This window comes from Stylophora pistillata, chromosome 5, assembly GCF_964205215.1.
Source record: "Stylophora pistillata chromosome 5, jaStyPist1.2, whole genome shotgun sequence".
NCBI classification, from domain to species: Eukaryota; Metazoa; Cnidaria; class Anthozoa; order Scleractinia; family Pocilloporidae; genus Stylophora; species Stylophora pistillata.
This window is the reverse complement of record NC_142523.1, coordinates 37,925,560-37,938,280: the sequence shown is the minus strand read 5'-3', so window position 1 is coordinate 37,938,280 and position 12,721 is coordinate 37,925,560. Positions and strand designations below refer to the sequence as shown.

The following is a 12,721-nucleotide window of genomic DNA, read 5'->3' as shown; positions in this document are numbered from 1 at the left end:
TGTTTGAATTCCAATAACTACATGATTTTATTACGGAGTAGCAGAATGAATAGACAGCCACAGCACACTTCACTTTGAACTTTCTGGTTTCGCAGGCATGGCTCTGAAAATGGGCACTATTTTGAACTTTATTAATTTTAACCGCTTTGAACTCAAATATATTATTAACGTATACTCTGCAAATAATGTACCAAGCTATTCAGTGATGGTACTTGAAGCACCACAAATGTACCTTGAGAATGGCTTCCACCATAAATATCCCTTGGATGAGAATAGAATATTTTCAAGCCAACATTGCCTTTACAATAGATAGCTACTGCAGTATATCCTATTATCAAGACAAAATTGTTAAAATTTTCGGATATGTGATTGAAAGGCTTTACCTAAGGAGGTACAGTACTGATATCCTTCTATTGTAGCTTCTTGATGAATAGTGCCAGTGTAAGGCACTGTATTGAAGTTCATAGTCAGTCTCGAACACATTTAAAAGTGTGGGTAATTCTTTCTGCATTAAAAATGATTGTCTGGTTAACTGAAACAAACTTGAATACAGCTGATTTCCAATATTGATTATTGACACGAGATCGTTAGTAGAATTGATCCCTTGTTTGTTATTGTAAATCAAAGAGCACAAATTCATTACAACAAATTGTCCTGAATTTTGTCCAAATACCAACTCATTTAATAGCTTGTGCCGTAATTGGTTTGCTAGGGTCAATGTACATTGGAGTAAGACCAGAGTTTTTCTCTATATCTGAACTCAGTTGAAATTTACAATAGTTTGATACGTGTGTCAGACTCCTACAAAGACACATGGGTCTATTACAAGAAAACACTGATAAATACCGACCTGCTCTATACTTCAGTTTAATTATCCTTTGATATACCCTCACAGAACAATTCAACAAATACTTTTTTTCATGTTGTGTAACTTTATTTAATCTTACCCTCTTCATATTAAGCTTACAAACATTCTCTGTAACTCTTCTAACCTTCACATAACGATGTAGCCACGAGGAATTCGGTATGCTTGGACGATTACAGTACACTAATAAACAAATTCCTTCAGTTTTCTGCTCTTTCTTCTGACACGTTTCAGAGTAGCTTCTTGTATTCTACTGGGTTCTCGATCACGTCTAAATACATGGTTGTGTTTACATGTAAACATAAAATGAGAGAGCTCCTTTGATATAGCGGGTTTCGCTTGATATTCCTCAATAGAAGGCTCACTCGATCATAAAGGATCACTCGTAAATTGATCTCTTGTAAAGTTCGCTAACCGACCCGTTCCCAAACCGCTCCACAAGTTTTAGTGTGGGTCCACTGATATATGTACCGGTGTGTGACTTTCTATGTATATTGAGCACAATACATGTAGCCATCAAATTTCTTTCGCGTGTATCAAGCAAATAATTCTCCACAAAGGCAGCCATTGCTTTCTTGCTTTAAACCATGCACCCTAAGGTTCATTCTACACATGCACATACACTTTACGCATGCGCTGTAGTGGAACTGCGTTTTGTGACTGAACGCAAAAAAAAAAAGCCGAATTTAAACCTTGGGCGTTTCCTCGGGAAAGCCAGAGTAACAAGTTATAATTCTCGAATGCCTATGCTATAGAATGCCTTGAATTTGTCTTGGATATCAGTATATCAATGTTGATGATAATTTATTTACTTTGTGGCACATCAGGGCTTTATAAGAGGAGGATGGGCCGTGATGTGCGAATTTCTTTAGAATGACGTGGGTGGACATAAGAATTCTGAAAAAATTTACTTTGTATTCATTTGCTTTCAGATTTTCAGGAAATATTGCTTACATGTTAATAATTGACTTTTACTATCAAATAGTCTTCAGTAACCTATACTTATGAGGATAAGTGACTTGTACCTCGAGTTTTACACTGTTTCTTACGTATTTTGTCTTTCAAATTTATCTTTTCAGGAAAGTTTTGGATTATAATAATGACATTTGCATTTCCCTGAAAAGCGCATTTAATGCACTTTAAAATGAGATATGGTAGGTATTACTGCTGTAAATATTTGTTGAGATTTTCAAAACTGAATGGTGTGTTTTGTTTTTTTTGGTTGATTACTTTTGAATGACGTGGGTGCAAAAAAAAAATTCAGAAAAAAATTGCTATGTATTTCTTTGCTTTCAGATTTTAAGAAACTGTTGCTTACATGTTAATAATTAACTTTTGCTATTAAATAATCTCTAGTAACCGATGCTTATGAGGATAAGTGACTTTTCCCTCAAGTTTTACACTAATACGTACTTATTTTGTCTTTTAGATTTATTTTTTCAGGAAAGTCTCGGGTTTTAGCAATGAGATTTATATTTCCCAGAGAAGCCCATTTTATGCACTTTAAAATGAGATATGGAAGGTGTTACTGCTGTAAATATTTTTTGAGATTTTAATTCAAAACTGTTTGTTGCGTTTTTGGTTAATTTCTTTTGAATTACATGGGTGCACATAAAAATTCATAAAAAAATTATTATTTATTCTCTTTTTTATGAGATTTTCAGGAAATGTTGCGTACATGTTAATAATTAACCTATAGTATCAAACAATCTTCAGTAACCTATACTTATGAGGATAAGTGACTTTTACTTCAAGGTTTGCACTAATTTTTAAGTATTTCCTCTTTTCAAATTTATTTTTTCAGGAAAGTCTGGATTTTAATGATGAAGTTTATATTTCCCTGAGAAGCCCATTTAATAGCCTCAAAAATGAGATATGGTAGGTGTTACTGCTTCAAATATTATTTTGTTGAGATATTAATCGAAAGCTAAATGTTGCTGTTTTTTGGTTAATTTCTTTCGAGTTACTTGGGTGCCCATAAAAATTCATAAAAAATTTAGTATTTATTCTTTTTTCATGAGATTTTCAGGAAATGTTGCTTATGTGTTAATAATTAACTTCTACTATGAATTAATCTTCAGTAACCCCTACTCATGAGGGTTAGTGACATTTTTCTCAAATTTACACTGTTTCTGACTTTTCTTTTCAATTTATTTTTTTCAGGAAAGTCCTGGCTTTCAATGATAAAATTTAGATTTTCTTGAGAACCCCATCTCATACACTTTAAAATGAGATATTGTAGTTGTTCTTGCTGTAAATACTTGTTGAGATATTAAATAAAAACTGAATGTGCCAATTTTTTGCGTTTTACCGCTTTCTGAAATGAGTTTTAAATCCCCTGATGAGTGAGCAATCACGAAATAGGCTTGTGCGGATAAAAACGTAGTCGTTGTATTGTTTCTACTCAACATATACGTAGCTTACACGTATATAATACGTGTCAGTTTTTTAACCATTTCCTTTTTCCTTGTGCTGAGAGGAGACCTATTTATCACCGGCTTATGTTTTTTTTTTTTTTTTTTTTTTTTTCGGTGAACCAACAACTATTTCAAGCTTTACAAATAACAAATCAAATATTTTGGTAGCCGTAAGTCTTTGTTACATTTTAAACTTTGTTGACTAGAAACAAAACATTCCAAATGAATGTTGACCGTTGAAAAGTTGAATGTTGAAAAGCTTTTCATTCCACTAATTTATTTTTGTTTTTCTCGTTTCCATGTTCCCACCAATAACGTAGCTCCATTTTCTACCTTTAAAAGCACACACAACCCACAACTCCTCTATTCGCTCCGACGAAGGGCTAACGCTCGAAACGTCAGCTTTTGTAATCGTTACGGTGGCCAATTTACCGTTTCAACTTTGTTGATATGTCCAAATTATTTTGTTACCCCCACCGACGCAGCCCCAAACAGTTTCTTTCGAAACCATCAGCCTTACTTAAGGAGGCTCGAAAGGGTTTTATTGACCGCGCGGAGAATGGATTCCAAGACACGCAAGCTAATTACTCGCGAGAAATAAGCGATGGCGCTTCAAAATTACTGGGTACCTACGATCAAGCTATCTTCTCGGAACAACGACAAGATACCATCCAGACGTTCGATGGAAAACTTCCTCTTTCGACAAACATAGTCCAGAAGCTGGCAGATGCTGGTTTGTCTCATGTTACACTACAATCTCTGTACGAGGTTAGAAACTCACATTAAAAGCCTCAATGGAGTTCTGGCATTGGCGCCATTTGCGAATCAACTTGTCATCATATATCGAATTCCAGTAGAGAATTCTCTCCGGAGTTCATTTCCAACTGTCGTAACGGAAAGCAGTCTGAGTCTCAAATGGTGACTTATATTTCAGGAATGTGTAAAATCACAAGAAAATGTGAATCCATCTTCGGGATGAACGATTTTTTATTTCATAGATACTGAGATTTACACACGACAAAAAACCCACGTAAAACTAGTACGTTAAATCCATTAGCCAATAGGAAACACGAAGGATGAATTTTCACTAGTGAAAAAACGTCGATCGCCCAATCACAAACGCGAACGACGAAAATTCACTAGTGCACAATCGTGGCCCGCGAGTTTGACTCCGACTCTTGAATCCAACATGGCTAGCTCAAGGTTTGCTTCTTTGGAAGGTTCCATTGAGACTTTTATTGAAGAACAAAAAAACCAGAACACAGTGAAGAAAAAGAAACGAGACTTTGCTTTGTTTACAGAGTTCCTTCAAGCAAAGGAGAAGCAAGAAGTGAAATAGCTGAAATTCCTCCCGCCGAACTGAATGAACTTTTGAGTGAATTCATTTTAAGCGTTCGCACAAAAGAAGGACAAGATTACGAAAAAGCATCAGTGGAAGAGAATCAGAGTATCCAGCGACTCCGATGATGACTAAGTTATGTACACTGTAAGTTTCCCTTGAATTTTCATGAAAGTTGCAGACTGTCTTTAACTGATATCGGTTAAGGTTTGCATTGTGTTATTCAGCGTAAAAGCGTATGACGCTGCCTGTTTTCATGATTTAGTGACATTCTGATTTACGACATTTATGACTTGTAAATCTAAGATAAGTTTTTTTTCTCTAAAAGTTGTCATTTACGTCTACAAATTTGGATTTGTTATCTTCATTAAACATTTCAAAAGACAAAGAGAACTTTATATTTTAGTTTGTAATAGCAATTGAATGGGGTTTCTAAACTGCGCGCCCAAACTGATAAAATTGACCAGCAATTTTTCTTTTCAAAAATCTCAATATCTCTAAAATAAACAAATTACACCATGGAAAATGCTTTGTACGATTTTATTCACTCGTTGAGGGGTATCAGCAAACTCACTCGTTCCCAGCGCTCACTCGTTCGTTTTCTGATACTCCTCAACTCGTGATTAAAAATAGTGCGCGCGCATTTTTCCATGGAGTAGTCTCTATTTTCGGGCTTAGGGGATCCGTCGATTAATCGCGCGGACAGAGACTCGTCCTCGCGAAAATGAGCCCTTGAGTAAGCGGTATCGTTTAAAACGCGTGACGGGATATAAAATTGTGAGCTAAAATTGCAAAAACCGGAAATAAACCTTGCTAAGTTGATGAACTAGGGGGCCGACTATTTAACTTTTGAGGGGGGTGAGGGATTTCTGGTCATCAAGGAATTTGTTTTTCTAGCAATCGTCTGCTGGGTAGGATATCTTTTTCCGTTCTAAATGCTCTTTTTTCGGTTACATTTGGACTCATGCAATTTTTTTCTTCCAACAAGCGCTTGCGGGAAATTTTTTTTTCAACATCACCCACCCCCCCTCCCCTTAAGAGTTAAATGGTCGGCCCCTAATATCGCGGAAGTTAGTTCGGTGAACTACCCTGATTTTTTGTTTACAAATCATATTCATCATTACGCATTCCTGAAGTAAAATTTTAAAAAAATTTATCGAGTGGAAATTTTTTTACATTTTAAAACAGCATTTTCCTAAATAATTCAAGTTCTACTAGATATGTTTTTTTTTATATCACGTATACAGGTAGAAAATGTGATGATGTTCAAGAAATTTGAAAAAAAAATAGGTCACCGACTTGGTTTTTAGATATCTTTCAAAAACTGAGTTTTAGAAGGTCTTTTAGCACTACTGTCCTGCTGTTGCCATGGCAACTGATAATGCCTAACGAACCCCCTTAAAAGACTGCGCTGACATAGGGTTAGGGATATGTCAAGTCATTATCCTGATAATAAGTTTGACAGTCCTGATATCTTTTACTGATTGGCACTTGCTGTTAATTGTGGAAAACCCTTTCGAGCCTCCTTAAGCGAGAGTTAAAGGAATAAACGAAATGAAAAAGTTAAAGACAATTCAATTTTCTTGAAGTCTGATAGATATAAAACACAACCCAATTGGTTGAATTTGCAGGTAGATTTTCAGTTTGTAGTAGCTGCAATGCAAAGTTAGCTTAATGATTATGCAAAAACGCAGGAAATGAGGGTTTTCCCAGAGAGACCCTTTGCCTCCCAGGGAATTAAATGTTTTGACGTATTATTTTCACACGTTTGTTAACTCATGAGCGAAATAGGGGATTTGAGGTTTATCGCCCCTTGCCCGGTTTCTCATGGACACGCTCTTAATGCCATATGAAAGCAATATAACTATTTAAACAAATGCATCTTACATGCTTTACAAAAACTGAACATTTACCTGTAGTTTGGTGAAAAAAAAATGCAATCTTGAACTGATCGATTAAGAGACATAGAGAAAAACACCGATATACGGTTTTTTAATTGTATATCAAGTGCACTTCTCCCTTGCTTTTCAAGAAAAACTTCTTACGGTAAACTTCTTGCAGTTCATGTTTAGGTCGGAAAGCTTTCCTGTTTCGCGACAGCTAAGCTGCTAGCATCTTCTAGTCTCGAGCGAGAATCCTTAATAATAATTATGCAGAGTAAGTAAATCCAAAGCTGCCATTTCGTTTTGTATCGGATCATGGGTAGATTGAATCAGGTTTTCGGCTACATTCGTCTTTTTTCGCTGGCTAATGCTTCGGTTTTCTTTCGTTCCTGCACAGAATTCTCTATTTCCCCATTACAATCAGTGATTTGACTGCAGAATAATACATCACCAGCGAATTTAAAAGAGACTTACTTTTGAAGGAAGCTTTAGGGGAAGTTAAAACTTGTATGATTGTGGCCAGGAGGGATGGGAGGGAGGAGAAACTAAGCTAAGGCTTGCAGCTCGTGCCTAGAGCAAATGAAGATAGGTTATAGAAATTTAAGAATTAAATAGAAACTTGGCCTCAATGTAAGCTAGTTTCAGTAAGGCACCAAATCGTGTGAAGTTTTTTTTGTTGTTGTTTTTTTTTCTTGTGGGTACCCCGTTCTGACAGCCCCTTCGCTTTGTGGTGTATATACACTACCACGCTCGCAGGCTCATGACAGCGTTGCGTTACCTCCGATTTCCTCCAAATCTGGTGTGTATGACGTTGAAATATCCAACAAATCACGTACCGAGTTTGGTGGTAGACGTTTGAATGTATCGTACACAACACTCACTTCAAATTTCAAGTTTCACCCTTGTAGAAGGTATTGCATATTATAACCCACTCATTAATTTTGGCGCGATTTTATTGGTTACTTTACGTCACGTGGGGAAAAATCACAGGACAGTTATCACGCAGTAACCCCCGTCTGCGTCGATATTTGTCCTCCGATTTTTTCCATGAAAAAGAAACATAGTCAACACGAGGGATTCCGTTTTCCTATTTACATGTAAGGAAACCAAACTCGTTTTTTAGAGTCTAGCGATAGTGACATTAATGAACAGTTCTTTCTGCTCAAGTTTTTGAACAGCACGTCGGAATATGTGAACCGGAAGCGCCAAGTTTTCGAGATTTTGATCTAAGGGGCGTCATGAGAGTTAATTTCAAATGACAGCTAGTCAAGTTATGGTCCAATCACACTGAAAATAAAGTTTTTTAAACCAATCAAATGTACCTGCTTGCTTGCGTTCATCACGCGCAATCGCCATCAGATCACCACTGGCTTTTTTACTGTGTTTACGCGCAGTTTAATTGCGATATGAAAATTAAGAGGAGGGTGGTAGCATGAATAAACCCCGTTCTGGCTTGCTGGTATGTCGGCTGACAATGTCCTTGGCTAAGAGATTGTCCTCAAAATTTCATATTTGTCCTCGAAGCCTCGCTTCTCGGCCAAACATTCATTTTTCGGACAATCTCTCAGTCGCGGATAGGGTCTAAAAGTACTTACGACTACGAGTGACCACGAGTGACCACGAGTGACCACGAGTGACCATGAATGACCGAAAGTGACCACGAGTGACCACGAGTGAGAATAAATTAAAATACCTCAGTTTTCTTACTGTGACGTCATTACGGAATCATTTTCACCTAATTTCATGAAATAATGACTTACTCACGAAACTGAAGTTATTCACTGTATAAATGCATAGCGGACGATTTGAAAAACATGAAAAACAGATGCGACAATATTTAAAAACTTGCAGTGTGGACTATTCATTACAGATTGCACAGTTACGATAGGTTGAAAACAAAAACGATTTTAAGAATAGTCATAAATATCACATGACCAATTTATTTGGCTCTATTTTAACAACCCAATGATGTCAATGATGTCAATGATCAACCCTTCCCTTTGGAAAATTCCATTCAACTTTCAAATGTACTGCCGACGAGATGTCTGGACAAGTACTTCATTGGGTTTTGCGTGGTAAACTCACTACTCCTAGCATCAAAGTAATAGTCCGGGTATACAACACCAATATTTTCTTAGCTTATATATCGCTAATATCTACGATATTGTATACGAACAATTCGAATGAATATATGTTTATCATGACAACTTTTTAATACACCTAACCTCTCTTATGATTCCAAAAATAGTATACAATAATAACCGTGGGAACTAGGCAGCTAGATACCATTGGGGGCATTTTGGGCGTTTCCGCTCGCTTTAGAATGGCTTTGCGCGTTTCTTGTCAAGTTCGGTCATGGCTGACTTATCAAACAAGAAGCGTAAAGACTTCACGCGCTCTGAAGTTGTATTTTTGTTACGGTCGAGTAGAGGAGGAGTAGATGACAGTGGTGGAACGTTCGTTGCGTTGTGTCTCAACGGAAATATTTAAATCAAACGCTTAGCGTGTTTTCAAAAAGTTAAATAACATGGTGATATAATAAAATGTACGTTTTGCTGTAGTTATGGTTTTTTAAATATATTTTTTGGAATTTTTTTCAATTATCGAACGTATGCCGCGGAAAATATTAGTTTCCTTTCTGATAGGTATGTGATGAAATGATGTGAATTTGACTGCGTAATGACTTCATAGTAACAAAACTGAGATATTTTGATTTAGTCTCACTCGTGGCCACTCGTAGTCACTCGTGGTCACTCGTGGTCACTCGTGGTCACTCGTAAGTACTTTTAGACCCTATCCTCAGTCGCGGACATTATCAGCCGACATACCAGCCGCTCGAGGGGGTTTATTTACTAATTGTCCTCCATGCGAGTGCGTGTGAGTAATATCTTCGCCGAAACGATACTGGAAGAGCTATTTAATGACCGTGAAAAACTTCGCTGATGGGATGGAAAGGGGATAAAAAGCGATTTGGACCGGTAGCTAGCAAATGAGAGCGGAGAATCGAGGTAAGAAGTCTAGTAATGCCATTGCGAAATCGTCGCCATCGACCGCGTGGTCTTGAAATTCGAAGTTGTTCGCCTCAGGCTGTCCTTTTCTGTTTGATTTCTCGCGCAGCTCTTCAAATTTGATTTTAAATTGATTTACGGGACTCCGATAAACAGTAACTTACGCCGAGAACATGTTTTGTAGAGATAAATGCGAAGCGATTCGAAGTGTAATCGATACCTCGTTCGATCGGCTGCTACCATGGGAATGCATCTTGAGTTTTTGAAATTTATTTCGGAATGATGTGGGCGCAAATAGAAATTCGCAATAAAATCAAGATTTGTTCTTTTTCTTTCGAATTCTCAGGTCATATTGCTAAAATGTTAAGGATACATTTGTGGTATTAAATAATCTGCCATATCCTGTGCTTATGAGGATAAGTGACTTTTGCATTATTATTTTGCTTGTTTTGTGTTTTAAATTTACTTTTTCAGGAAAGTCCTTGGTTTTTAATTATAAAATTTATAAATTCCTGAAAAATCTTATTTTATACGCTTTAAATTGAGATATTGTAGGTGTTATTTCTGTAAGTATTTGGTGAGATATTAAATAAAAACTGAATGTCAACAGTTGTTGCGTTTTTCCGCCGCGTCACTAAACGGTAATGACTTCTCTTTTACGGCCTTCTCAAGTGTCGAAGATTAGCCAATTTTCCATTTGCAAAATTCGAAGAAGATTTGCGTGGCAATAAACAGGAATACTGCCCACCAACTTCTAATTGGTAATATGCATTTCATTTGATTGTACATAAAACACGGACGAGGCTGGGTTGATCTATATATAATGTTGTGCTGTTCAGTAAATTTGTGATAAGCTTACAGTTAGCGGCATGGTCCACGCTAAAACAGGCTATAGTGAAACTTTGATACCTCTTGACGATGGTCAGTAACCCCTGACAAAGATTTATATGTGAAGGCCAAACAAGTTGAATTCTAACATGACAATATATATATATATTTTTTTTTTTTTCACAAATTGTATTCTCTCGTAATAATTTTTTTTTTCTGCGTTTCTAGCGTAGGTTGTATCTTTCGTTTCTCTTAATCTCCTAGATTGGATAAGCAACTAAATGGATCTAGATCTAAAAAATTGTGATCACGTCTTGTGTGTAAAATTATGATTTCAACTTGTCTAGTCGATTTTAAAAGTTTCAAAAACAAATGGTTTCTTAAAAGCGTCTTGTGGAGTTCACTATGATATAACCTAATACTGATTAGCATTGGTGGTTACTTCCCCTACGTCTTTTCGTCTCCAGTTTTTCAAAAAATACCTATTTTGATGCTGACTTTCCTCATTACGATTTGTGATACGACTGCGAAATAATACATCACCAGCGAATTTCAAAGGAATAATTTGGGGTGGGAAGCTTGCAATTCCTTGATCGGCGGCATAACCGTGGTAACAACTATAAGGTGCGTTGAGCTTGTAAAACTTTAGGGTTATAATCAAAGACCTGTTTGCGTCAATCACTTCATTTTAAGGGTATGTGAATTTAACGGATATTTTACGAAACCTGGCTAAAGTAGCAACCCGCCAAGTCATATGTGTGAGCTCTTTTTTCTTCAGTGTGGATATTGCAAAAAAATTCTCCTGCTGCAATAAATGAGAATATTGGAAGACTCTCCTTCGCCTTTGTGTCCACTGACTGCTTACGACGCTATGCATTCTAATTGGTTGTGCATTCAAACGCGAAGGATGTTGATTTGATTTATCAAACATCGTTGAATTTGCGTTAAGCGCACTTGCCATCATACGAAATATCTAACTAATGATTCCCGCGTTTTAAATTTTATCAGCTTTAAGATGAAATATAGCTTCCTATTTACATATTTTGGAAGTGTGTGCCATTTTGATTCTATGATGATAATCATTATACTGAGGGTCTGGTCTAAATAACACTAACTGCAGACGAAATTTTTACATCCTTGCTGATAACCTTAGAGGGATTCAACCAAATGCTTACCATTCTTGATTTCGTTCAGCAAGGTGTGTTGGATAGCTTTCATCAAAGCTCGATGATGTTTTGCGCCCAAGAGTCGGGGTAATTAGTACAGCTTACTCGATAAACAGAACAAGTTTTCTATTGTAGTAAAACAAAATCACTGACTTGTGGCATATTTTAACCCCTTTTCAGCACTAACGGCACAAGATGGAACGAAAAAACGAAAACACTATAGGAAACGTCAGAGAACAAAAACATAAAATTGAGCTCATTCCTAAAGCCACTTAAACAGATAAACAATAGCTAATAATAATCATTATTCTGCGTTTTTCGGTTTAAATAACCCAATCTAAGTCCGTCCGTACTGTCAAACTTGGAATGGTTAAAGCAAATGCTTACCACAATGAGGCTGTACAAGGCGTCTTAAACAGCTATCTTCAAAGGCCGACGATGCTTTTTCCCGTTCGGATTTGGTGCAATTAAGAGAGGATTGGCAAATGACCAGAAATGACCTGTGGCATAGATTAAATGCGTCTCAGCACAAACAGCAAACAAAAGGATAGGAAAAGTGTGGCGTAGATTAAATGCGTCTCAGCACAAAAAGCAAACAAAAGGAAAGGAAAACCAACCGATGTTCGAATTCATTCAGTTGTGATTCCATCACTCTTAAAATTATCCCGTCTGACAGAGCTGAAACAGTTGGCCCACAAGCCTCAACCTAATTACGTTTGGACATACCGAATTCGTTGAGAGGTATGAATGATCGTTTATTTTTAAAGTTGGTAATACAAAATGATCTGAATTCTGGAAAACACGAACTTAAATAATAAGAAAAAGAATAACTTGTATGCTCTGTTATGGGGTAAATGAAATCTTCCTCTTACACACACCAATGTATTTGCATAATTTCTGTAATGTTCGTTCATTGGCTTCCTTCTTAGTATTACATATTGGAAAAAACTGAACAGAAAGTTGTGCAATGTCATTAAATTCCAAAGTGAAAAATTTCGATGAGGAATGATGCCTGTAGTACTTTTCGTTAGGAATAATTTGGTTTTGAACCGTGACCATGGCAGTGGGGTAAACAAAGTAAATTAGATAATTCATCAATCGATAGGCATTTTTACTTCCCTCCTCATTATAAAAAGCAGAAGTTGCTTTTAAACACGTGCCAAGGCGAAGAACGTTAAGCACATTTAGGAAGCAACATTTAGAAATAAAGGAATA

The 12,721-nt window shown here is 36.6% G+C and overlaps 1 protein-coding gene and 1 long non-coding RNA gene across 2 annotated transcripts in view; both read left to right on the top strand.

The window, feature by feature from the left end:
• Positions 1-2,025: 2,025 nt before the first annotated feature.
• Positions 2,026-3,161, top strand: LOC111340960 (uncharacterized). Its single transcript, XR_016001136.1, has 2 exons — positions 2,026-2,743; positions 3,029-3,161. It is a non-coding gene; the product is annotated as an uncharacterized LOC111340960 (long non-coding RNA).
• A 6,136-nt stretch (positions 3,162-9,297) lies between these two features.
• Positions 9,298-12,721, top strand: part of LOC111340955 (uncharacterized) — a 52,678-nt gene continuing 49,254 nt past the window's right edge. The window contains 1 exon segment of the mRNA XM_088759842.1: positions 9,298-9,512. Within this exon segment, the coding sequence (XP_088615968.1) occupies positions 9,494-9,512 (19 nt within the window). The 5' untranslated portion in view covers positions 9,298-9,493.